This window comes from Amblyomma americanum, chromosome 5 (assembly GCF_052857255.1).
Source record: "Amblyomma americanum isolate KBUSLIRL-KWMA chromosome 5, ASM5285725v1, whole genome shotgun sequence".
In the NCBI taxonomy this organism is placed as follows: domain Eukaryota; kingdom Metazoa; phylum Arthropoda; class Arachnida; order Ixodida; family Ixodidae; genus Amblyomma; species Amblyomma americanum.
Genome location: NC_135501.1, coordinates 17,238,841 through 17,266,832, shown reverse-complemented (window position 1 = coordinate 17,266,832; position 27,992 = coordinate 17,238,841). Strand labels below are relative to the sequence as shown.

Below are 27,992 nucleotides of genomic sequence, written 5' to 3'. Positions count from 1 at the left end.
ACTGCTGACCAAAAGCTGGTGCGAGCTCATTGACAACGGATTTCGGACAGCTCACATTAACGCGGTATACATCAAATGAACAGATGCATGAAGTTCATTTCAGAACGCGGCGTAATGTTCAGCAATTCTGAACAGAACGAGATTTCTCATTCAAGTCACGCGAAATGCAACTTGCGATGAAAAAAAAATGTGCGCAAAAAAAATTTTAACCATGCGGGATTGAACCCATGCACCCCCAGTTGCATGTCGATTCTCCTGAGCGACGTGTTAGAGCACACGGCCCCAGAACAGCGTGGAGTGATACACCTCTCTTTTTTTTTCGAACTACTTCCGTAGCCTTCACTGCGTTGCATTTGATGTTTGAAACGGGGTATAGTTTCCTTTACGTGCGAGCGAGGCAACGCGCACAAGTCGGTGGCGAAGCTCGTCGCCCTGCCCGATCAACTAGGAGGAGTCGCTCGGAGAGGGCGCTGTTCACTGGCGTTCGCAGCGCCCTCTGGCCCAGGTTGTGTCCCCTATTAACGCGATAGCGTTAAGGAGCTCGTGTAGCAGAAAAACCGGCGTGGGCGTCGGCGGCGTTGGCCGCGAGCGAACAATCGTCCTCCTCGCACTCCTCCTCCTCCTCGCAATGTATCCCACTGCCCCAACAGATAGAACGCGAAGGCATTACACCGCCGTTGCCCGAGTAGAGTTGGGCCCAGTTGCGAGGCTAGCGCGGGAGCGCTGCCGAAGGCTGCGCCCGACTAGAGTTTAGCCCTGCTGGGAGGCTAGTCCTGCCACCGCGCACCCGGCGTTCCCCCTCTTGTGCACTGCTGCTGACGGGCACGCTCCCCCCCCCCCCCCCCCCTCGGGATCTGCACTACGTGGTTTGCCGCTCCGCGCGTCCATTTCACCGTACAGTGGTGAGTAGCCCCGTCTACAGCGTGCCGACGGTGCTCTGCAGAGCAAGTCAGCGCCATCTAACGTTAGGTTCTGGGTTTGAGTTATGCGTCCCGTGCGCACGCGCGCCAAAACAGAGGGTTGCCTGCTTATCGCTTCCTTGTCCAACACCCACCTTGCGAGTTCGTTTCGTGCCGCCAGGGACGCGCTGCCTGCATTTGTGACGTGGTGACGGTGGCCTGGGTGTCGCCATGCCACCGTGTTCCACGAGTGTAAAGAGAAAGCCAGGAAAGCAAGCGCGAGTGATAGCGGATGCTCCCGCGTTTCTGCGTCCAAGTTCCTAGATCTGTGTCACAGATCGCTCCGGAGAACACTCGGACAAAAAGAATGAACTAGGCGACAGGTGAACCAACACAAACGCACATTTGATACAGCCTACTTGACACACTAGAGCACAAAAGTAACAAAACTAACACAAAACACAAAGACTATAAATACACACGACCCGGCAACATTGCTACCAGCGTCTACTACTAGCGTTCTATTAATAGTGGTCGGCGTTCGTGCTCACGGTTGGTTCGGTGCGGCTGCGGCGTTGTATGGATCCAGTAGCCGGCGTCGAGGCGGCGTTCGACGTGTTTGGGGGCGGCGTCGCTGGCTGCGTCGTATAAGCTCCAGGTCCAAGCGCCCGTGTAGGTGATGCCGGTGTTGTTGGCGTTGGGGGCACCACCCGGATGGGTGGTAACAGCGCTGGAGACATCCCTGGCCGTAGTAGGTGGTAGCGTCCTCCGTTGACTCCCCGGAACGGGCTCGGGCCCGGCAGGAAGTCCACGATGCGAAGCCGTAGAACGCGAGCTCAAAGGAGCAGAGGCCGGCGTCGCTCTCTTCCAGCTGATGTGTCCCTGACCCGCCGGAGCCTCCGCTTCTCTGCTGTTCCCCCCGTGCCTCGCTCTAACTCGCCCTTTTATAGCCTTGGCGTTAGTCCAGTAAGCCTTGTCGTCTTCTTCTTCTCTTCTCCACCAATCACCTCCCTCCACCTCACCGAATGCTTCTCCACCAGTCATCTCTCTCCACCTAACTGAATGCTTCTGCAACATCTCCTTTGTTCTTCGGTTAATCCACGTCGCCTTCTTCACACCTCTGCTTTAAAATTTAATTTAGGCTCCTTAATATATGTGACGAGAGCCCCCTCTCTCAATATTTTTTCCATGAAAAACGGCTCACGTCATCCACATCTTCAAGCCATCCTACCAACCGACTATCTTCGGGGGCGATTGTGGACACAGCACACACCACACCGCAGATGTCCAGCACACACGAAACGCACACCAATAACACAGCACACCAAATTGCGCTTTCAGAACACTAACACACCACTGCCGTTTTCCGTACAGAGTCCTTAATAAACATGTTCGTGTCCACAACACACTCACATGTATGATCACATAACACCAACAACAGCGACAACAACAACAAGATAAATCCCAGATACCTTGAGCTGCTCCGTTAGCTCTATCTGTATAAAAGTCTAATTTGTAACATAGGACCTCCGTTTTGCCTGGCCAATCCGAAAACGTCTTCTACTTGATTTGGAGTAGAGCTGTGATCGTCTGTCTTCATTCACATTAGGTTTCATTAGTATCTCATCCCCTCCTGCCTTTTTCTCCCCACTACACGTGGGCACCTCGGAAATATCACCGGTCTCCTCGGCCACTACCGCACATGCTACCTTGGGGGCGTACCGTGCGGGACCCCTTTCTCCGTACTTCTTCAACATATTTACATGGAAAACTTCCTTAGTGTCATCTATCAATAATTCATAACCATATCCTTTTTCTTCCGCGTCACAAGGTATGCGCTCTACCATTGCATCAGTAAATTATTATGATCCGTGGGTAGCAGGATGAGAACCCTGTCGCCCGGATTCAGATTCCTGTGAATGGCTTTCTGTTCATAATATCCCTTATGATGTTCACGCGCCTTTTCCTGGCTTTGATGTGCAAGCCTGCATGTTTCCTTCAACCTGTCCGGCAACTCAATAATGTACGTGTGTGTTGTCTTGAGATCTGATGTAGTCTCCTTATTAGCCCACAGCTCCTTGAGTATTGTAAGTGGACCTCTAACGGTTCTCCCATACAACATCTCAAAGGGCGAGAAACCAAGACTCGTTTGTGGTACTTCGCGGTAAGCGAACAAAAGAGCTGGGAGATATCTATCCCAATCACCAGATCTCTCCTGGCACATTTTATTGATCACATTTTTTAGGGTGCCGTTGAACCACTCTACAAGCCCATTACACATGAGATGGTAAGGCGTCGTCAGTAACTGTCTTACTGACAAAAGGCGGTTAACCTCCTTCATTAGTTCCTATGTGAAGTTCGAGCCCCGGCCACTCAAAACTTCCCTCTGGAACCCATAACGCCGAAACATTTCCACAAGACCCTCCGCCACTTGGATAATGTCAATAGTTCTCAGTGGAATAGCGTCAGGATAACGAGTGGCCATGTCAACCAGAGCAAGCACATATCTATTGCCTTTTGCGGATACTGGAGAGATTGGCTCCACAATGTCAATCATCACTCGCTGGAACGGTAGGTCGACGGCTGGCATCTTTCCCAGAGGTACAAGACGAACTCTTCCCTTCGGAACTGTGGGCTGGCACACGTCACATGAGCGAACAAAGCGCTTAACGTCACTCTGAACAACCGGCCAAAAGAACTCCTCGGTGACCCTGCACACCGTTTTTTGAACACCCTGGTGTCCGGCCATAATAGCGTCATGTCCTAGGCGTAGCACGGTCTCTCGCATATCTCTCGGTAACACCATCTTCTGGACCCGCCTTCCTGAACTAAATATACATTCCCTGTGCAGAAGACCATTTACCAATTGATATTGAAATATCGTACGACTCTTCTTTCTTTTCACTTTTTCCCCGACTCTTTCGAAGCAGGCCTTCAAGCTCGGGTCTTCTTTTTGCCTAATTGCAATTTCGCCCGGTGTTACGCTCAGGTACATGGTAACAGGAGTAGAGATCGGACGCTGCGTTTCTCGGGCTGTCGCTTGAGCTCTTGTCTCCACTGCCGACGAGAAACTGACTGCACCTGTCTGAGCTGTTGAGGGCCTTTCCTCCTTTGTATGTTCTTCAACGTCGTGCATTCTCCACTCGTGATCGGGGTCTTCGACACTTCTTGCATCCGTAATGTTTCCCAAGATGAGATCGTAGATGGGTTGGTCTACGCATTTTGCCACTACCTGCCCCGTATAATATGGCGTGGACACTACAATCCTGGCTTCAGGAAGGTACCTTACTGTGCTATCTACAAGAGTGACGGCCGACGCTTCCCCTGTAAGATTCTCGTCCTTCACCAGGCTTCTCTGAACCAAAACTGTGTTATCTCCACTGTCTCTAAGCATCAATATAGGACGGTCCCCTAATTGCCCAACCACCACCGGCATTGCTGCTTTCGACTTGGGTGTCCCACTCACTGCCTCATTTTCCAGCGGCGTTTGCTGTCCTTTCAGCTGTGGAACATCGGGTGGCGTGACAAGTTCTACCCTACAGTCGACAACGCATGCTGCTCGGTCCCGAGTTCTGTATCGGCACTCATCCAGAGTATGACCCCTCCTCTTACAACCTTGACACACAACCTGCGTTTTTTGGGCAGCGGTACTAGTCCGACAGTCAGCTGCACGGTGTCCAACCTTGCAGCAGAGAAAACACCTTACTGGCGCCTTAGATGCCGGTATGCTCTTGGTTTTGCCGCATCTGTATCTAGGATCTTTTGGGTTTCCTCCTTTGCCTTACTCAAATTTCATAGCCCTTTAGCCTCAAAGAATTGGTCTGTAGTGTCGGCGAACTCTTCCAATGAACACAACAGTCAGCAATAGCGCCAGCTTTGAGCTGCAACACGCTAAAAATTGCTCTGTGACCATCTTGTCACGCACCCCTTCAAAACTCTTTTCTGTGTTTGACATATCAAGCCACCTATCAAAATAGTTATTCAGCGTGCCGAAAAATTGCTTAACGGTTTCCGGATCCTCAAGTTTCGCGGTGCGATATCTCTCAAGAAAACCCTCTGCCGGAAGCCTGAATCTTTGGAGGAGCGCCTTTTTGACTTTCTTGTAGTCCATGGAATCAGCAGCAGGCATCTTTCCAAACACATTCAGTGCCTGTCCGACCAAACACATGCTCAATGCCGTGGCCCATTCACTGCGCTCCCAGCCTTGCCCCAAAGCTCCCCGCTCGAATCGTTGCAGATATGCGTCTAAATCATCTCTATTGTCATCGAAAGGAGCCATCAGCTTTCTTGGGCAAACTCTGGCCGGTCTAGGAGATTCTGTACCCGCTAAGGAACGCTGATCATTGTCCGTGATCTCCTCATATCCTCCCGCGGCATGCGCCTGTTTCCACAAAATAAAGTCCTTCTCCCTTTCCAGCCTTCTTTTCTCCTGTTCTTCTGCCTCGCGAGCTCTTTTCTCGCTCTTCTGCCTCGCGAGCGTCTGCGCGTGCTTACGCCCTTTCCTCTCTCTGCCTCTTTCCCTCCTCTTCGTAGAGATGCATCGCCTCTACCTTGGTTAACCCTAGCATGAGCGCTATTTCTAACGTTCTTGCCAAATCCATACTTTCTGCCGTCGAGAGATCGGAAAGATCCGAGACAAAGCAAAAAGAAAAAAGGAAATGAATCCTGGCACAGGCTCGCTACTTATCTTTGTCACGGATCTCTCCGCAGAATACTCGACCCGAAAGAATGAACTAGGCGACAGGTGTACCCACAAAAACGCACATTTAATACACCCTGCGTGAAACACACACTAGTACACAAAACTAACAAAACTAACACAAAACACAAAGACTATAAATACACACGACCCGGGCACACTGCTGCCAGCGTCTACTACTAGAGTTCTGCTATTAGTGGTCGGCGTTCGTGCTTACGGTTGGTTCGGTGCGGCTGCGGCGTTGTATGGATCCAGTAGCCGGCGCCGAGGCGGCGTTCGACGTGCTTGGGCTGGCGTCGCTGGCTGCGTCGCGTAAGCTCCTAGTCCATGCGCCCGTGTAGGTGATGCCGGTGTTGGCGTTGGGGGCACCACTCGGATGGATGGAAGCAGCGCTGGAGACACCCCTCTCCGTATCAGGTGGTAGCGTCCTCCGTTGACTCCCCGGAACGGGCTCAGGCCCGACAGGAAGTCCACGATGCGAAGCCTTAGAACGCGAGCTCACCGGAGCAGTAGCCGGCGTCCCACTCTTCCAGCCGTTAGGTCCCTGACCCGCCGGCGCCTCCGCTTCTCTGCTGTTATCCCCGTGCCTCGCTCTCACTCACCCATTTATAGCCTTGGAGCTAGTCCACGTAAGCCTTGTCGTCTTCTTCTTCTCTCCTCCACCAATCATCTCTCTCCACCTCACTTAATGCTTCTCCACCAATCATCTCTCTCCGCCTCACCGAATGCTTCTTCATCATCTTCTTTATTCTTCGGTTAATCCACGTCGTCTTCTTCACACCTCTTTCTTTTAAAATTTAATTTGGGTTCCTCAATATACGTGACAATCTGTACGGATGCCAAATGCAGTGTTCTTTTAGCTGATAATACAGCGCAGACACGCAATCTAACAATACGCCTGCAACGCATGGCGCGTGGTGGTAACGCGCTAACCTTATACGGACAAAACGGAATCGGACAACAAACAAGCCCTATTCTCGCACATTTAGCGTGGTGCGAGTTTAAAACGCGCTTTCATCCGCTCGTGATTGCTTTTGAAACGCGCGATCACCAGATATCACTTGCACTTGCTTACCTAGGCGCCTTGCGATTCGTGCATAACGCGTTGGTTATCCGGCCGCTATTACATAATATTCAGCGCGGCCCTGGCGGCGTGAAGCGCAAGCAATGAGAGGAAATGAGGCCGAGAACCCACGAGCGGGCAGCGCTTTATTTTGCCGCGTATGCGCACGAGACAAATAACTCAAACCTAGAGCCTAACGTTAGATAGCGCTGACTTACTCCGCAGAGCACCGTCTGCGCGCTCTAGACAAGGCTGCTCACCACTGTACGTAGCACAGCGAAATGGGCAAGGCGTCGCGCCGAAAGGGGGATGGCGTTCCGTGAATTCCCTGGCAGTGCTGCAACACGCTGTCGCGTTCCACTCTTAAAGGCGAAGCTTAAGCGTCCTCCAATTTTTTTGAAATAAGTTTCTGAGACAGGCCTGGACGACTGCGCGACGATATCCACCGCCACTCAAGTGAACCGGGTGGGAAAGGCCGTGCAAGCTTATATTCGTCATAGGGGAGTTTGTGGCACCCCTTAGTTTCTGTTGTGAGTGATATTGCGATCTGGCGGTAGTTTTCTGCGTGCTGGGCAGCTTCAGAGACAGTTGCCAGTTGCACATTCAGATGCGGTAGGGCCGTAGAGGAGATCTGTGTCGGTGGGAGTGGTTAGATGCCGGCCGTAAAACAGAAAAAAACGAAAAGAAGCGCGTGGCGGATTATGTGGAAGTATTATAAGCGTACATTATATAGGGTGGAACAAGGTCCAATTCATGTGGTTTGCAGCACGTACATGGCCAGGATGTCACCCAGGGTGCGATTAAAGCGTTCGGTTAGACCATTTGATTGTGGATGGTAGGTGGTACAAGTTCGATCAATTATGTTGAAGAGTTGAGTTGAGGTGTTGAATGCTACAGGAATTACGTTCAACTCAGCGAGCAGAGCTTTAATAATCTCAGATAAGGAGACGCGTCCTCTTCCATTCAGGAGTTCACGAGGAGCACCATGGAGAATAATGGAACGTTGCATAATGAACAACGCCACATCACGAGCTGTAGCAGCCGGGAGCACGGCGCTTTCGGCACACTGGGTCAGGTGATCAATGGGAACAATGGCTTAGCGGATGCCAGCAGTGGTGTACGGCAAAGGGTCGTACAAATCGATGCCAATACGGCCGAAGAGCCGTATTGTAGTGTCCTTCTTGCGCTGAAAAGCAGCCGTATAGTATTACATAGGTCCAAAGGCATGCAGTTAAATTCATACAGGCCGTCCCGAGGTCATAAATGCTGTTTTCGTATTATCTTCGGCTGCCATAAGGTGCTGCTAGTCTCCCTAGAGCGCAAATAGAGAGAAGAGTTGCGCTTCTGGTAGGCAGTCTAGATGATGATCCGTACGTGGGAGAGGGTAAATGTGTTACCGCGTTATCTTATTCCGGCGGCGGTAATCAACGCAGAAACGTATTTAGCCATCATGCTTTTTAACAAGTACTACGGGGAAGGCCCATGCACTGTAAAAGGCTTGAATCACGCCACTTTGAAGCATGGTGTCAACCAGTTCTTGAATAATAAGTCGCTCAGTGGTGGAGACACGGTATGGGTGCTAACGCAAAGGGGCATGGCCACCGGTGTCAATGTGGTGGACGACAGTCGACGTGCTCCTCAAAGCGGGTTGGGCCGCCGCGGTGGCTGAGTGGTTGCGGAGCTCGGCTGCTGGCCAGAAAGACGCGGGTTCGATCCCGGCCGCGGTGGCCGAATTTCGATGGAGGCGAAATTCTAGACGCCCGTGTACTGTGTGATGTCAGTGCACATTAAAGAACCCCAGGTAGTCGAAATTTCCGGAGACCTTCACTACGGCGTCCCTCTTAGCCTGAGTCGCTTTGGAACGTTAAACCCCCATAAACCAAACCATCAAAGCGGGTTGGTGTGCCCTGAAGGACGAACGAAACTGAGAAAACAGCGCAAGAAGTTGACTGCGCTGAGGGGCAGGAAGAGCTGCGTCGATGTAGCGAAGGAAAACGTCTGTAGACGAAGTGTCGAGCGCGGGAACCGGCCGGCTGAGGGCGTTATGGCCAGGGACGGCAAAGTGTCATTCTCATCACGATGGAAAATGAAATCATTGAAAAGTAAACATTTTGACAGATTTGCCTGTATGGTTGTGTTTGAAGACTTTATGATAAACTCTGCACGTCTTAGACCAAAAAACTATAATTTGAAAGCCAGCATTTCGATGCCGGCTCGGCTCCTTCATCAGGGGTAACTGGGCCAGTTGTTAACGTCTTTAGGTATGCATGAAGTGGAAGAGAAGGTCAAAAGAATGAAAGCTGTGATGCAAAAAGCGTTGAGGAGGGGGTTATGGCTGCGAGTCACGTTGTCGCACTGTGGGAGGCGGTCAATGGCGACTTTTCTTCTTTGACTTGCATAGTGATGTCCCTGAGCATATACTGGGGGAAGGTTTCCTTTTGTGCGGTTGATGTGGACGGTTCCGAGACCCTCACGGCGACGCACACCTGAAGGATACAGAAATTTATTGTTCAGGAACAATGCCGTAACGCCATCTGCCAGAGTGAGCAGGGCGTAAAGTAGGGGCAGTGACTTGCGGCGGAGGAATATGGACGATGGTGCCGTCGCGAACAAAGTTACAGGTGTTGGGCACAAGAACCAGCAGAGAACGCATGCATGTCAATGTCTTCGGCAAAGGCGGCTTTGTCAGAAGCAGCAGAAGGAGCAGCAGCCCAGGTGGATTCGCTGAGCGCAAAGAACTACATTTGAGTACGAGCACAATCGATGACGGTGCTATTGTGCGACAGGAGGTCCCAACTGGAGATTATGTCATATAAACAGGTTGACAAAATGATTAATTTAATTGCGTACAGAACGTCCTGAATAAAAACATGGACAGTGCGCGTCACTAGCAGCTCAATAGGATGCGCGCTTGTCGTGCGCAGCGAGGTTCCATAAAGTCGCGTAGCACTTTTGGCAAGGAACGGCAAAAGGTTGCGGCCATCTCAGGAGCTGCAGCACCGGTATCAACGTCCGCCAGAACAGAACCACGCTCTACAAAAAACTCGATGAGATTTTCGGGAAAGAAATGAGGCCTTTGACATTCCCCTGGCGGCGCAATTCTCACCTTAGGATAGGATAGGAAAACTGTTATTCTCCTACAGAAAGAGGGTAGCTAGAGGGCTACCCGCCTAGACGACGGCCGAAAGGTCTTTCGCCGAAAGGCGGCGGCTTCGGCCAGTCGGACGAATTGTTACTGAGTCGCTGGCTCGGAGCTCAGTAGTAAGGCCTCCCATTGGTCTTTCGTCTTTATGCCTAGTCCCTCCTGGAGGGCATGAGGCCATTCTAAAAGTATGTGGTCCAAGGTTGCCCTGTCTTTGCAGTGTGCGCATTTTTCTGAAAATCGTCCCAGGTGCATAAGGCTCCAGAGTGTGGCGTTTCTGAAGGTGTAACTTTGTAAGCGGCGCGAGCTGATGACTTGGTATCCGGTCAATGATCTATCCGCTGGAAGAAGTCTAGCTTTTTGCAAACGATAGAGCTGTGTATGTTCTCTCTATCCCACCATGCGATCTCTGTCTGTGAATACCACCTCTCTCGGGTCCGTCCAGAACGAAAAGCCTCGGGCGAACTCGTGGGCCGTCTCATTAGCAGGCAGGGATGCAAGTGCTGGTGTCTAGACTAGCGTAATTTTTCGGCCTGTTACATGATGGCTTAGAATTGTATTGATTAGAGGGGAGACCTGGACCCTGCTGAAATTTAGCATAGCAACTTTGGAGACACTGACGATATAACTCGCTTATGTGCCTACACTAGCCATTGCTATGGCAGCCCTCTCTGCACTCTCGGGGTTACCCGAGAGTATGGAGGCACTTATGTTGAGGAGTTGTTTCTTATTTACGACCGCGAGGGTCATCGTTTTCTTACCACACTCAGCGGCATCCACGTAGACCACATCCTCGTCTTTGTAGGAGCGGAAGCGTTTCTCGAGCGCTTCTACCCGTTTAGCCCGGCGCATTGACTGATGAATAGGATGCATATACCTGGGTAGTGGCGGCACGATTATATTGTTTTGAATTTCTCCGAGCATGTCGATTTCGGCGGTTGTTCTGTTGTCTCGACTCAGGTGGAGTTTGTCTAGAATGGCCTTGCCGGTTGTGGTCCTGGCTAAGCGTTCGATTTGGGACGTTCTTACTGCTTCCGTATTTTCTTGCAGGGTATTGTGCGTGCCTGGCTCTCGGAGGCGGTGAGTGGATGTACGGATGGGCAACCGTAGAGCTTGCTCTGTGCACCGCCTTATAATTCCATTTGTCTTTTCCTTTTCTGCCACTTTAAGATCGAGGAACGGGGCAGCATACGAGATACGGCTAACTACGAAGGCCTGTACCAGCCGCAGGAGATTTTGCTCGCTTATGCCGTGTGTTCTGTTGGCAAGCCGCTGTATGAGGCGCATCGCTTGTTGTGCGCAGTTGTCCATCTTAGTTACTGCATCATCGTTATACCCGTTGCTTTTTTCAATCATGCCAAGAATTCAGATTTTTTTCAAACAGCGATCTCCGCTCCTTGCACTTGTAATCTGATGCTAGGGATGTTTCTACTTCATCTCTGGTGCAGAGGTCGATAAAAAAGTTCAGGCTTCTGCAGCGAGCGTTGCAATCCACTATGGCTGACATAGTTTTCGACCTCATGTATGACTCTCTCTAGCGTACTTTCGATGTGCGCGTCGTTTCCACGAATCATCCACATGGTGATGCCGTCCGCATACATGCAGAATTGCACGCCATCTATCCCCTCCAGCCTCATCGGTAGCCGTATTATGGCCACATTGAAGAGAAGGGGGGAAGGTACCGAACCCTGCCCGGCGCCTGTGCTGTGCCCAAGTGCATGTTCTGAAACTGACTATCACCGAACTAGATGCGCGCTATCCTGCCCGAGAGGAAATTGACAATTTAGTTTAATGCGCCTTTAAAATACGTTTAAAATAGCCAGGTTTTCTAGAACGGCCTCGTATTTTACATTAAAGAAGGAATTGTTGAGGCCACGCCCCACTAGTACTTTCGCATTGAGTGACTTAGCGTCTAATATGTCATGTTTGAGTTATATCATGATATCTTGCGTGGACAAACGCTAAGACCTACCATCGAATGGGGGTAAACCAGTCGTTGTCGTCCATGAAATTGTCTAGTCGCGTTTGCATCACATGTTCCATCATTTTCCGACGTAAGATGTGAGGGATATATGCCTTATATTTTGTAGGGTGAGTGGTTTCCTTGGCTTAGGTATGAAAATTACCTCAGCGGTTTTCCGCAGTTTGGGAATATCCTCTTCTCTCAGCATTCTTGCATAAAATTCGTCAGCGCTATATAGATTCTTAATCTAGGTTTCTAAGCAATTTGATGTTTACACCATCTGTCCAGGGGGATGATTTCGATTGAACTTGAGTATTTCTGCTCGAACCTCGATTTCGTTGATAGGGGCGTATAGTTTGCTGTCGGATTTGCCCTCAAAGCGCGGTAAAGGAGCTTTGGTGCCGGAGCCTATATATCGACAACGAATTGCATCGAGCAGTTCCTGTTCCGAACCTCCAAATTTATAACCCAATCACTGTAATTTTTTTTGCTGCGTTAACTGCCTTCTGCATTGAGGAGGTGTTGAAGGAGGCTCCATGTTTTGCTGAGGCCGATTTTGCCCTCAGGCTGGTCACACATTGTTCCCCAGTTCTGATCGCAGATTCTAAGTGCGTATTCCTCAATCGCTTTGTTGTGGGGTGGCAGCGTCTTCTGAGATTGCGATTCCACTTTTGTTTCTTTAATCACTTTTCCATACTAGAGTTCGCCTCCCACATATGAAAAAGGCGGCTGTCTGGTACGTCGAGTTCTGCATTGTCATCGAGCGCTTTAGTAGCATTCTTAGCATAATTGCGGAGTTCCTCCGCAATGATGCTAAGGATGCTACCTCCGCCCATTGTTCTATGCGATTTCTGATTTTCGCTCGTCCTGGTTACTAGCGTCGCGGAGAGCGTCCCATTCGATAATATGCGGGGAGCGCGCTTGGCGCTTGGCAGAACCAACGTCAGTTTCCGTGACAAGTAGGTAATGGTCGCTGCCTAGGTTTAGCAAGGAGTTCCAGTTAACTGTACCCGCATTCTTGAGTAGGGTGAGGTCTGGGGACGTGTCAGCACACACGATGGGGTGAGAGGATCCGTGAGCAGGGTGAAGCCCATTTGCTGCATGTCTAGCCACAGCTCTCTCCCTTTCGCACAGAGCCTCGGATAGCCCCACGCAAGGTGGTGGGCACTGAAGTCCCCTAAAATGAGTAGTGCTTGTTTATTGCCGATACGCTTTACTTTTCTGAATAGCGTGTCGAATTTAACTTTCTTTTGCCTTGGAGTACAATAGATATTCAGAATGAAGAGACTGCGTTGGGTATTTTCGGCCGGAATAAGTTCGACGGGGACGGCTGCCCGTGTGGCGGCTATGTGGCGTATGTGGCCTATGTGTATGGCGGCTATGTGTGCCTATGTGGCGGCTGCCCGTGTCATGCTCGATGGCCGTAATGTTCCTTCGAACGAATGTGCTTGTCTGTTAGTTGATTATCAAGCTTTTAACGCCACAGGGAACAAACCTAATGGCACCTCAAGAACTCCGACATCTAATTTGCCTCCAGGGGCAGAGTGGGGCGCCGGCGCATGGAAGGAAGGGAGCGGCGACGCGTGGAAGATGAGCGTTGGGTGGAGAAAGCGCAACGAGGATTGAGCTGATGATTGAGTTTGAGCAGGCCAGTAGCCGGCAAATCGGAGAAGCAGTGGGGTACTAGCACACTACGACGACAAAGCCGTGCCGTATCGCCAGGCAATCCGCATGAATAACAGATGGGTGGTTGTCACCTGTACGCCACGGATTTCCGATTAGTGGAAGTGGACGGAAAAAAAGGCCTCGTCGCTTGAGGGACCTGAGGCACAAGCGCTTAAGGCGTAGAGTAGCACGAGTGTTAGAATAACGGCCTAAGGGGCGAGTTGGTGCATGATGAAATGAACGGCTGCGCAAATCAGGACACAGGTGTCTCTTTCTTGTCGGTGTCCTGATTTGCGCAGCAGTTCATTTCACGAGCGTTAGCTAGCTGGCCTCCGCCATGGAATGGCACTAGCGTAGGTCAACGAGGCAGCGACAGGCGTGGGCTGAGGTGCTTTTACAGCTGGCTGGACGGGTGGAAGGACTTCAGCCACACGCTTGGTGATGACATTGCAAAGGTCGGGCGTCATATATGGAGATGGTCCAGGGTGGGGTGGCAGAATGAAGAGTTAACGAGAAACTTCCTCATGTATGAAATCTCTGACCTGTTGAGATAGCGCCGAGTGGTTAGGTGCAGTTGACAGGCTGGCAAGCGACTGGACAGGCGCAGCGGGCTGGCGAGTGAAGAGCCTCTGCTTGCGCAGCTCATCGTAGCTCTGTCAGAGATTCAGTACTTCGGAGTGCACATCTCAGAATCGCAGCATTTTAAATGCATTATCCTCGATCCCTTTCGGAATAGGCTTTATTTTGACAGCCTCGGACATCAGGGCGTTGACGCGCGAGCACAGGTTGACCATATCTTCAATGTTGCTCGTAAAAGTCTCGCCCCACTGCTGCGAACGTTCGCGCAAGCGTTGTTCGGCACGCAGCTTTAGGGCAGGACGAAGACCGGACACTTTGGAGAGGTTCTTGTTGAAGGTGGCCAACTTGGAGAGGTCTGCTTCGCTGTTGCGATACCAGAGGTTCGCAACTGCGATCAAATAGAGGATCACGTTGTTCAATTTTGTAGCTCCGTCCCATTCGTTTCCGTGCTCACCCGCTCGTAGGACGTGAGCCAGTCTCAAGCATCGTCGTCGTCAGTCCAGCTGGAGAGGGTGGAATCCGGCTGGCAGAGAAAAACGGGACATAGGACGGCCGGGCCCACTTGCACGGCTTGATGGCTGGCACCTGCGGGCATACCAAGGGTCAGTAGCGTGTGGCTGCGGAGTTCCTGGGTGGACGGGGACGGCAATACGAACCGCCACCAAATGCAACAGTGGTTCATTTCATGACACTAAGGGACGACCGAAGCAGCGGTGAAGCAGTGGTTCTTGTTGTTTTTACCCTCATACAATGGCACATGCCCACATAGGGGGATTGACCAAGAAGTGGGGGCGCAGAGAGGTTTTAAGATAAATATTTCCCGGACGAAAAGAATGAATGCTGGGGAAGAAGTAAACAAAAAGTTAAATCAGCAGTGGAACAGCAGCAAAAAGGAAACAGTGGTGGTCCGTCGTTGGTCAGGCTAGAGTGAACTACAAGATAAATATTTCTTCTGATTTGTACCGATAGATTTAAGAAGATAGATGCAAAAATTACAGTACATGCAAACAACAATCACAAAAAGAAGAAAACAAGCTAACAAAAACGTGAAAGAAGTCATAAATGCAAAGAAACGGAAGGTGTTAGTAACCGCGTTTTTGAACAGTTTTGGGTCTTTAGTGCACGTGTAGGCTGAAGGTAGGTTATATAAGTCGTTACTTGTCTGAAAGAGGAATGTGTTTAAACGTTTTGAATGATGTCTGGCAGCTTTACGAATATGATCGCGGCGAGACGAGGTAAACACGGCTAGCCGGATCCAGACAGCCTGAAATATTGGTTGTGATTATATATTTTCTGAAATGAAATTAGACAAGCGATATTCCTCCGGATTAATAATGATCGGCTTGAAGTAGTCTTCATTCTGTGTTAGATGTTCTGTGATAGTTAAAAATGAAACTGAGTGAACAATTTTGCATTGCTTTATGCTTATCCATTAGAGCTATGTGATTTGCATAACAAAAAGATGAAGCGTATTCATACTTTGAACGTACATAAGTCTTTATAACAGTATATTTAAGGATGATAGTGCAGAAGAGAAGTTTCTGTTGAGATACCGTAGTGTAGAATTCGTTTTGGAGTTTAAGTACCGAATTTATTTTTACCGGGATAGATTTGTTGTGGTGAAATATGCAATGAATAAAGCGTAGAAAAAAAGAGGCTTTCCAAGCCGATGCTAAAGCTCACATCGTCTGTGGGTATGCTTACAGAGCGATCTTCTTTCCTAAGGAGACGAAACCCGATGTTGTGACTAGTGCTACTGTGCTAGAGTGCCCTAAACAGACTTTGATGCTAGCAGACGCATGTCACAGACAGCAGCTAGTGCGTCTGCAATATACTAGCCGGCCCCGCACCCCGACCTGCAGAAACCCAAAAGGTGGTGCATTCGCCCGATTAGGGCAGAGATGGCAATTAGGGCAGAGATGACGAATAATGAAACGTCTGGAGGCACAACGTATCGTCTTCGCCAAAAGTGACCGAGTAGCCGCTTCAGAGCCCGGAGTGGGCTCGCAGGTGAGCGGCTACGCTGCTGCCTCCGACGCTGGCCGCTGCTTCCTGGCTGCAGCCAGGGAGCAGCGGTCAGCGTAAACTAGCTGACGTAAGCCTTCACCGTAGCTCTCCTTCCTTAGATGATAAGTAAGCGGATAGCATTTGAGACAATCTGTTCTGCTCTTTCAAAGCACTGTTACACTGAGCGTGGGCGCAGGCTTACATCAGCGAGCAGGAGCAATGGTAAGCGCCGGAAACCGCAACGCCGCCGTTACGACGGTACGTTCGTGAGGAGTTAGAGCTGCTTGCGAATTGCAAATAAATTGTTTCTTAACCGTACTTGTTTTCCTCAAAATTCGTCGCTTTCGGAATAGAGGCAATTATGGTAATTCTTGCAATCCCAAATGACGAATATTCGTACATTCGTAAACAACGTAAAAGAAGGGGGACCAGAAAAATAAAGCTAGCGGAGAAACGATGACTCGCAAGTAAAGGCTTTATTTGCTAAAACCTGCGTATAAAGAGTAACACTCACGGGCATGAAAAGTGGTGACCCAGGCAGAACAATAAAAACCAAACATAGATGCGCGCGATCTTCAAACATTCTCAGTGTAGGCAATCCCTATTGCTTAGAACAATCAATTTTTTGCTGATTCACCTCTGCTGGTCCTTAGCGATATGGAAAGCCTCAGCCACTTCCCGCGTTGTCTGATCCTTGTGGGTGTACGGTACAAGTGGCTGATGAAACAATGCTGTGTACTTTTCCTTTTTCATTACCTTACACTCTAGGGAATGCTTCACCAGACACTGCAAGCCACTTCCATTATTTAATTTGATCCTGTGCTCTTGTGAGCTCTTGTTAAGGCACCGTCCGGTCTGGCCGATGTACCGGGACCCGCAGGAAAGGGAAAGGTGTACTCTACACGTGTGCAGCTGACAATGAACTTTTCGCTGGGCGCGACGCCACTCACTTTACTTTTCTTGGCCTTTATTTCTTTACATGGCGTGGCATACCTGCTTTAGATTGACGGCTTGGCTGAGAGAAAAGCACCACCATTATATGTGCTTCCTACGTTGTTTAGTTTATTTGAGATGCGGTGCACATAGAGTAAAACGGCAACCTTTTTTTTCTGTTAAAGTTGAGAGTCCAGCACGTGCTGAGCATCCTGACGCTTTAAAAACTGTATTAATTTGAAGCACGTCCCAGTTATCACTTGGTCCCGGGACCCGGAATTCTTAACACCGGGCAATTGGGACTGTAAACTGTTTCCTATTCCTATATAATGGCGGCACGATTTGGCCAAAGCACTTCACAGGCAGGAACTAATTATGCTGTGTTTTATTAACTTTGAATGGTCTGAGTGGGTACTGAGAAGTGCCTTCGTCAAACTCGGGTTGTATTTCCTGCACACACTGTTCTGCTCGAAGCACAGCCGCAGGTCCATATAATGCAGCTTGTCGTCCACTGGCGCCTTGAATGAGGACTGTAATCCTTACCTACACTCCCTGAATATTTTTAGAATGTCACACCTGCGAGATTCAAACCACCCGCGTTCGACAAAATCTCGAAAATGGTGAACATATCTGATGGTCTAAAAGGTGTAGACACGCAAAGTTTGTTTCCAAAACCTTGTCAACGTACATTAGAAAAATGTCACTCAAGACAGCGGCGACGCTGGATCCGATACACATTACTGTTTCTGGTCGCAGCGGTGGCTCAGTGGTTATGGCGCTCGGCTGCAGACCCGAAAGACGCGGGTTAGATCCCGGCCGCGGCGGTCGAATCTCGATGGAGGCAAAATTCTAGAGACCCGTGTACTGTGCGATGACAGCTCACGGTAAAAAACCCCAGGTGATCGAAATTTCTGGAGTCCTTCACTACGGCGTCCCTCATAGCCTGAGTCGCTTTGGAACGTTAAACCCCATAAAACAACAACACTACTGTTCCTATGCAAAGAGCTTTGCTCCCAGAGTACGAATGTGGAAAGCAAGTAAATTTGTAGAAGTTCCAGGAAACTATCCACCAACAGTCCACATTGTGTGATAAACGTGCCAGCTCGTCATTATCTTCAGTTCAAAGCTTTCTTACACGCTTCCGCAGGCAGTCGTGCGGGAGGCTGTAATACAGATAGGTGATATCGATGCTGAAGGCCAAACAACTGCCATGGTTGTGTTCCTTTAAGAAGTTCAGGAGGGCATTGGAGCTGGGAACCCTCAAAGGGTCATCGGACTTTAGGGACGAAAGGTGTCGTTGTAAATATTTTGAAACGTGTGGCTGTTATGTACTCCTCTCTGATACAATCGCCCTGAACGGTACGTCAACCTTGTGGGCTTTTGCAGTGAAAAAGACTTTCAGATGCAATTCCTTGCACTGGCCAAGCTTCGTACTGAACTTTTCGAGGCCGAGGTTTCGAGAAGGTAGACAGCTTGCTGCTTGACGGTGGTTTCTTTCAACGGGGACACATCGGAGTTCTTCATTACCGGTGCCAGAGCATTATCATGGAATTGGTTTTCCAAAAAAACTGTAAAAATGCCTTCCTTTTTACAAATCAAGACCCTTAGGTCTTTAGAACACATCCATTTCGCTACAGTTTCGACAGGACTGCGTTTGACAGCTTTTGCCTCGATGCGCTCCAGAGCTTCCATGCCCTTGTTGTTGTTCTGTAATGCAATGTGATCTATCTATTGCTCCACCTTTATTGCTATTGATCTTGACATGGCAAGTTTTTCCGCTGCGTCTAGCAACTGCAGTATTTGGACCTGCGGCTGCGTTTAGAGCAGAACCATGCATGCTGGAAATAAAACCCGAGATCAATGAAGGCCCTTCTCAGTTACCACAAAGGTCAATAAAAATTAGTAAAAATTAGCATAAGTTCTTCCTGCCTGCGAACTGCTTTGACTGAATTGTGCCCCCATGACACGGGGAACAGTTTCCAGTCCCAATTGTCCAGACCTAAGAGCGCCGTGTAGACAACCAAATGATAAACAATGACGTGCTCCCGATAATCAGTACAGTCCTTAAAGCGTCAGGACCCTCAGCACGTGCTGGACATTCAGCTTGAAAAGCAAGCAGTTGCCGTTTTTCTCTATGCCCACCGTATCTCACATGTACTAACGAACTTGGGGAGCAAATGTAATGTTGGTGTTTTTCTCTCAGCACCCTTGAAGCTAAAGCAAGCATTCCTAGCCATTCAAAGAAAGAAGACAAGAGAAGTAAAGGGGGTGGCATTGCGCACAGTGAAAAGCCTGTTGCCTGCAGCCCAGGTGTACTCTACACCTTCCCCCTTCCCTGCGGCGCCCGTTACATCGGCCAGACCAGGCAGTGCCTGAACAAGCGCTTACAAGAGCATAGGTAGCATTTAAAGTGGAAATGGCTTGTTGTGCTTGGTGAAGCACTGTCTAGAGTGTGAGGTATTGAAAAAGAAAAAGAGTAAGTGAACTATATTTTTTGATCAGGCACATGTAATTTACACCCACAAGGATAAAATTCCGCGGAGAATGGTTGTGGCTTTCCATATCGCAAAACACCAGCAGAGGTGCATCAGCAAAATATCGGTTGTTCTAAGCGATAGGGAGATTACCTTCCTTGAGAATATTTGACGATCGTGCGCACCCCTGTTTCGTTTTTATTGTTGTTTTATTTGTGTTATCACTTTTAATGCCCTTGATTGTTGCTTTATATATGAATGTTTTAGCTAATAATGCTTTTAGTTCCGAGTGTTTTGGGTGCCAGGGACCCATCAAGCCGTCGTCGAACAGCTTTTACCTTGGCCTCCTGAACACTCCGGTGTATGAATAAAATATGAATGAATGAATGAATGAGTCAGGGTTTGTTCTGTCTGTTTCTCTCACCCCTCATCGTTTGAAGCTATTTCACAATGAACCTGTACCAACTGGTCCAACTCAAGGCTTTGCGAATATTCGTAAATGAATTGCGAACATGAATGTAGAATCGATGCATAAGAATTTGCTCCTGCATTCTTGTTCATTACTCGTGTGTCCTATATAGCTTAAAAAGGACAACGCCGTTCTCTCCTGTAAACAGATTACTCCTAAGAGCCGTGTAATTTTCTAGAAGGGATGATGGAGATGAATCTTGCTCTATGCGTTGTCTCTGTAGTCAGCGTTTTAATGAAACCGGGTTTGGGTTGTCGTCTCGCAAAAAAGTTCCGGTTTGCCATTCATAAAATTCCCTTATTCATTCAGAGGCCACGTGACGTTTGACGTCATCACAAGCTGCTCACCGTGGCAGGTTGCAACCGGTCCATCAGATTGTGAGCAACCTGGCCACCAAATTTAGATGTCGGCTGACGTCCACAAATTCCGAAGGACCACCAACATTTTGAAAGTAGGCCCACCCCCGAAAATGAATTTAGGTGGATTAGCACGTCGGATTGATATAATGCCATTTGATAATTCGAAGGCAGGTGCTCAAACATTACAGCCAGACAGACAGACAGACAGACAGACAGACAGACAGACAGACAGACAGACAGACAGACAGACAGACAGACAGACAGACAGACAGACAGACAGACAGACAGACGGACGGACGGACGGACGGACGGACGGACGGACGGACGGACGGACGGATGGACGGACGGACGGACTGCCAGCCAGCCAGCCAGCCAGCCAGCCAGCCAGCCAGCCAGACAGACAGACAGACAGACAGACAGACAGACAGACAGACAGAGACAGACAGACAGACAGACAGACAGACAGACAGACAGACAGACAGACAAACTTTATAATAATAATAATAATAATAATAATAATTGGTTTTTTGGGGAAAGGAAATGGCGCAGTATCTGCCTCATATATCGTTGGACACCTGAACCGCGCCGCAAGGGAAGGGATGAGGGAGGGAGTAAAAGAAGAAAGAGAAATAGGTGCCGTAGTGGAGGGCTCCGGCATAATTTCGATTACCTGGGGATCTTTAACGTGCACTGACATCGCACAGCACACGGGCGGCTTAGCGTTTTTCCTCCAAAAAAAACTTTATTGAGCAAGTGAGTTTTAGACCCAGCTGGGTCCCTGGGCCACTGCGCTGTCCCGCACTGCATCAAGTAGGTCATGCCGGGACATGACGTCGGCAGCCCGAGTCACCGCAGCAAGCTGCGAGGTAGGGTCTGCAGACATGAGCAGAACCTCCCAGTCCTCCCAGCGCGAGATGGCGTGCTGTCCCCGCGGGGGAGGGTAAGCAGGGCAGCTGAAAAGGATATGGGAGACTGTGGCGTGGGGGTCACCGCATAGGGAGCATGCAGGTGATGTGCCGCAATAGTGGGATAAAAGCTGAGGGGATGACAGAGAGCGGGTCTGGATGCGTCTGAAGAGGATCGGTTGGGAGTGCGTAAGAGAGTGGTGGGGAAGAGGGCAAGTCCGACGGTCCAAACGGGTTATTTGCGTGAGCTCCGCAAAGGTTTGCGCCCACTCCCTCGAGAATCCTGGATCGAGACTGTCCTCAGCCCGGCAAATCAAACCTCTGGCCAATTTATCGGCAGCCTCGTTTCCAGGGTTCCCAGAGTGAGCCGGCACCCACTGAAGCTCTACCCTGCGCGGTAAATTTTGGGTAGGGGCTTTCAACAATTGCCAGGAAAGGGCGTGAATCCTGCCCTGGCAAAGTTGGACAGAGCCATTTAGGAGTCGCTGAAGATGTATTGAGCGTCCGAATGTGCACGGGCTAGGGCGATGGCGGTCTCCTCTGCCTCCTGAGGTGTAGAGCCCGAGGGAAGACGGTGAGTTAGGGGGGGAGGTAGAGTTGGATTGTAGGCAACTGCTACCGCTTCATGCGCTGTACATGCGGTGTCTACCCAAACGGTATCGTGGGCTTGCCGATAATACTTATGAAGGGCATTAGCGCGAGCTACGCGGCGAGGGATGTGATATTGGGGACGCGCGTTTCGAGGGAGGGGTTTCACAGCGAGAGGTGTATGGATGTGTCGAGGGATGGCTATAAGGGTTGACTGGTTAGCGGGTATGTTGATGCGAAGGGAAGAGAGTATATGGCGGCCAGTGTCGCTCGTGTCAAGTCTAAGGAACTGTGTCTGAAGGTGCGCGTCACCTAGTTCCTGAATGGTGTTATGCATGCCTAGCGCAAGAAGTTTGGCTGTGCTAGTGCTACGAGGTAGGTTTAGGGCTGCCTTAGACGCAAGGCGGATCATTGCGTTCACGCGTTCGGTTTCCGTGCGGTTCAATTTGAGATATGGGGTTGCATATAGAATGCGGCTAAGCGTAAATGCGTGCACTACTTTCATGTTGTCTGCTTCGTCTAAACCCTTGTTAAGGGAGGACACTAGGCGTAGAAGGTGCAACACGGATTGCGTGGAGGCGTTGAGTCTTTTAAGGGTATGTTCATTTCGTCCAGAATCCTGCAAGTGGAGGCCAAGGATGCGGAGGGCGGGTGTGATGGGGATAGGGGATCCTTTTAAATTGATTTGGATGGGCGAGTTAGGGCCAGATTTTGGCCTTATTGGCAAGAGCGCGGATATTATGGGGAAAATTCGAGCCCGATGGATGACGCGTGAGAGGAGATGGTGTGTGCTGCTAACTGAAAAGTTTCCTCAATCTCCCCCTCAGAGCCATGAGTGGTCCATGTGGTAATATCATCAGCGTACAGGGTATGCTTTAGGTGTGGGATTAGAGCCAGTTTGTGAGCTAGGGGGATGAGAGCAACGTTAAAGAAAAGGGGAGAAAGGAGCGCCCGGTGAGGGGTTCCGAGCTCACCGAGTGTATAAGGGGATGTGGTAATCTGATATATGTACCGGGAGGCAGTGCGGCCCGAGGGAAACGCGCGGGTGTAATTGTAGGTTTTAGGGCCTACCTGTAGATCCAGCAGTTCCCGTAAGATAGCATCGTGTTGAATTCTGTCAAATGCCATTAGAACATTATAACATTATAAAAGTAGTAACATTATAGAAGGTTACTACTTCGGTATAATATAAAGGCCAATGGAACCACATGCGCAAGGGCATGTGCTTTGTGCCCATGTGGTGTCTCTCGTCTGTGTCCTGATTTGCGCAGCCGTTCATTTCATCGTGCACCAACTCGCCCCTCAGGCCGTTATGCCAATGGAACCGGTTGCAAATGACGTTTAGGCGGGAAAGTCGCAAAGACATTTGAAACTCATTGTCGACCCCGTAGCAGGCAACCTAAATGCTATCGAAATTTAGTTTCAAGAATTGATTTAATGATATCTACAGAAGTTTTTCTGAATTTTGCGGGAAAAAAAACAGTAGAGAAAAACTCTCAGTTGAACAAACGCTCGACTTTACGCTGCTAGCCTTTTTTCCATTTCTGGCTGCATTTTATTTTACTCACTGCACTGTAATGCTTTGTATTTCGGTAACTACCTAGATCTGGGTATTGGTATCGGTGCGCCAGCGGCACCGCATCATGACCGGTGTTGGGTTTGCTATCCGCAGGGCACCTTCCGGCAATCGATCAGCGTCACCCTGGCGACCCAGCTGCGCGCACTGAACGCGGCGGACGTGCAGCTGTATGAGCACTTCGCGCGCCGCTTCGAGCAGCGCGTCGAGGTGTTCGGCCGGCACCGCATGGCTGAAGAGCTGAGGCTGCTCGAAGAGCGAACCCAGTACTGGTACAGCCGCTGTGTGCTGCGCACCGCGCAGACGAACAAGGTGACACCCACCCGGCTGAAGTTCTGGATCAGCTCAAAGGTACGGTCTTTTTCACCTCCATACCTGTGTTTATTGCCCTCGAAGCTTTAGCTTCATCACAGCTTCAGCGCCGATATACCCACAGCACGCGCCAGTGACCGTCGACAAAAGAGAACGGAGTTTCCCTCAACTACCATCCCTGAGGCGCTTATATCTGGACCTAGAAAGGAAAAGGATCTCGTGGACCAACTTTAACTACACTCGCCAGAAAACCAATAGCTTCTTGGAAGCGTTTAGAAAACTCTAAAGGAGATAACGTCTGCCCCTGGCGATGTACCGCCTGGAGGTGGCGCAGGTACTGGTGAGACAGCACCATGGAGGAAGGCATGAATTAAGGAGAGGCCGTTACATCGCATTTTTGGAAGCCGAATGGGTTATTATAGCTAATACTATGACGACATAGTACTATGTCGGAATCGAAATAGTTCCATGCCGATGACTCCAATTTGTAACCTTTGCATATAAATGCGCGGTTAACTAAAAAAAATGCTGTCTTTTTGTAGAAAAGCAGCGCGCTCGAATGATTGAATGTCGTGCATGAGGATGCATACACTTCGTTTTTCTCTGTCTCTCTCTCTGAGGTAGTGAGAGTTCTTTCATGAGCCATTCATCTTTGTATTCTGTCACGCCGAGTTTTTGTGCTGTCTTATTGTAGTCTCTACTCTTGATTGCCTGTACCTTAATATCTAGGCACTAGATATTAAAAAAAAAGAAAAATTCTTCTATGCACCTTGCTTTCGGTGACTGTTAGCTTCCTTAATATGTTAGTCAAACGAGCCCCTCACTTTATTTGCCTTGTCTGCTAATAGCTTAACGGGGGTCTCGGTTCTGGCAGTCTTGATGCCATAGGTAGCATAAGAGGGCTCTCGCAAAGTTTCCGCCCTCGCCGTTAGATGACGTTCTACGTCACACTTGCGGAATTACAGGACGTGCTACGTCCACCGCTATGGACGAGGGTGGCGCTGGTGAACACTCTCAAGGTTCGCTTACACAGAAAACATAACTACCAACGAAAGCAGCAGATTGGACAGCCGTCGCCGTAGCTCAGTTGGTAAGAGTACCGGACGCGATATTCGGAGGTCGTGGGTTCGGATCTCACCGGCGGCATGGCTGTTTTTTCTGCTGCTTTATAAGTAATTTTCTTTAAATAAAAAAACTAATTGATTGGCGCTAGATATTAAAAAAAAAGAAACATTCCCCTATGCACCTTGCTTTCGGTGACTGTTAGCTTCCTTAATATGTTTGTCAAACGAGCCCCTCGCTTCATTTGCCTTGTCTGCTAATAGCTTAACGGGGGTCTCGGTTCTGGCAGTCTTGATGCCATAGGTAGCATAAGAGGGCTCTCGCACAGTTTCAACCCTCGCCGTTAGATGACGCTCTACGTCACACTTGCGGTATTACAGGACGTGCTACGTCCACCGCTATGGACGAGGGTGGCGCTGGTGAACGCTCTCAAGGTTCGCTTACACAGAAAACATAACTACCCACGAAAGCAGCAGATTGGACAGCAGCCGCCGTAGCTCAGTTGGTAAGAGCACCGGACGCGATATTCGGAGGTCGTGGGTTCGGATCTCACCGGCAGCATGGTTGTTTTTTCTGCTGCTTTATAAGTAATTTTCTTTAAATTAAAAAAACTAATTGATTGGCACTAGATATTAAAAAAAAGAAACATTCCACTATGCACCTTGCTTTCAGTGACTGCTAGCTTCCTTAATATATTTGTCAAACGAGCCCCTCACTTCATTTGCCTTGTCTGCTAATAGCTTAACGGGGGTCTCGGTTCTGGCAGTCTTGATGCCATAGGTAGCATAAGAGGGCTCTCGCACAGTTTCCGCCCTCGCCGTTAGATGACGCTCTAGGTCACACTTGCGGTATTACAGGACGTGCTACGTCCACCGCTATGGACGAGGGTGGCGCTGGTGAACACTCTCAAGGTTCGCTTACACGCAGTAAACATAAATACCCACGAAAGCAGCACATTGGACAGCCGTCGCCGTAGCTCAGTTGGTAAGAGCACCGGACGCGTATTCGGAGGTCGTGGGTTCGGATCCCACCGGCTGCATGGTTGTTTTTTCTGCTGCTTTATAAGTAATTTTCTTTAAATAAAAAAAACTAATTGATTGGCACTAGATATTAAAAAAAAGAAACATTCCCCTATGCACCTTGGTTCCGGTGACTGTTAGCTTCCTTAATATATATATATATATATATATATATATATATATATATATATATATATATATATATATATATATATATATATATATATATATATATATATATATCATTGTGCATTATTGCTTGCTCTCAATACTCAGGGGCGGTGGTGAGTATAGTCAAGCAGTGGTGCAACGCTGCCGGTGTCTCGCCGTGATCAGCTTTTAGTATTACTCTAAATACTCAAATAAAGAAATGAATTAAATGAAATATCTTACTGTACTATTGGGAATTATTTTAAATTAGATTAGCATGGTAAATTGAGAAATTGATATTTTGTGTCCTTTGCTTATATGTCATTGTCATGACCAGTCTAACTTCATGTACTCGAGAACAAATGTCTCTCCCAGTAAACTGCAATTAACGCGTCCACTGCCAGCGGCAGCCACATTAACCCCTAGAACTTTGCATTATATTCCACTGACCTTACTCTAGGCGACCTCTTGATGCGCTCGACTTCTCTTGGAGGCAATGCCTTTACCATAAGTAACAGTCGGTTAAGATGAGTACAGACGACAGACCATTGGTTCGCAGACCAGACGTCGCGAGAGGTGCCACTTGCGGTGCATGAGGTTCACAGTGGGGCGTGATACCTTTCACCAATATTATATTTTATCTTCGCACAATATACTTTCCTGATACGCATTTGTTCTTAATTTATGCTGGGATATTATTTTCTATCATGTGTTGCTTGAACCATTGCGGTATTTCTAATTACATTAGGTTAGGAAAATAATTTTTCCTTCGAAGGCACCATGGGCTGTTCTTTTATTAATTTCAACTCCTTTTATTCAGCGTCAAAGTTTCTGACCCATACTGCTGACAGAATACAGCTACTTTAAAAACTGCATAATCTTAAGTTAACCAAGCTTTTAAAACACCTATTTTACTAGGTTTATCAGATAAGTTAATCAAGCTTTAAAGTTAGACGAGGTGTCCTAACCCCATTGTAAAAAGTTGAGGACTCTTGAGAGTAGAGTGGCCAAGTCTCCAGTATATTTTTTCTTCAAAATTACCTGCTAAATATTATTTACCTCGCTGTATAAATATTTCCTTCATGAAGAAAGGCACAAATCAGAAGTTTTAGATCGTCGTCTGAAACTGCTGGCTGAAAAGTTTAAGCCAATGTATCGCTTTCTAAAGTATTCTTTTTCTTTACTATACTTTTATGAGTTTATGGGGAATTTAACGTCCCAAAGCGACACAGGCTATGAAAGACGCCGTAGTGAAGGGCTCCGGAAATTTCGACCACCTGGGGTTCTTTTACGTGCACTGACAACGCACAGCACAAGGGCCTCTAGAATTTCGCCTCCATCGAAATTCGACCGCCGCGGCCGGGATCGAACCCGCGTCTTTCGGGCCGGCAGCCGAGCGCCTTAACCATTTAGCCACCGCGGCGGCTATACTTTTATGGTAGCTCGCAAAATGCAAATGCTTCGATGCGACAGCCGTGCTCCTTCAGCGTCCCAAGACGCGTCTCAAAGAGCTGAACCCGCTTTTCTGTGGAGAGCTGTCACGAATGGGGCAGTGCGTGTGTGCTGGTCGAAAGGTATGTGCTGTATATTTGGTTTTGTGATCAACTGCCATCAGATGCTCCAGAGTTGCTCCGTGTATAAAAGTAGCCGTATGTTGAAATAGAGGGAGACTGATTGGCTTGTTGCTTGGCAGTCTGCATTCATCTGCGGCAAACGCCGCTACTACATTGGCGACGAGGGTAGGTGTTCTTTCTTAAGGGGGCGGGTGCGGGGGTGGAGAGAGCGATTGTCGCCATTGGTTCTCCATATCCATGAGCGTTTCGGGGCTTGCCTCGCCACCCCCGTTCGTACTCGCGCTGGCAGATCTCTTGCAAGGCCGCAACGGCTCCCCATCTTCGAGAACATCCTGCCCGCTTCGGGTGCCACTGGCTTCGCCCCGGATCGTCGCAAGGCCCTACTTCTTCACAGCCTCGGCGTTGAAGGCCCGATCATAGTTTAGACTGTGCCGCTTCCATCTTCGGAGAACATCAAGCTGGGCGAGCCAGCTGCTACTGATAAGGCACCGGGAGATGACAAGGGCCCCGCCGATACAAAGCCCGGAACGTCATACGATATAACCGTCGCCGCT

The 27,992-nt window shown here is 49.2% G+C and overlaps 1 protein-coding gene across 3 annotated transcripts in view; it reads left to right on the top strand.

The window, feature by feature from the left end:
* LOC144132306 (galactosylceramide sulfotransferase-like) overlaps positions 1-27,992 on the top strand; it is a 443,966-nt gene that overhangs the window by 290,550 nt on the left and 125,424 nt on the right. For all 3 annotated transcript variants that reach the window (XM_077664619.1, XM_077664618.1, XM_077664620.1), the window contains one exon: positions 23,418-23,672. In XM_077664619.1, the coding sequence (XP_077520745.1) occupies positions 23,418-23,672 (255 nt within the window). The remainder of the gene's footprint in view (positions 1-23,417; positions 23,673-27,992) is intronic.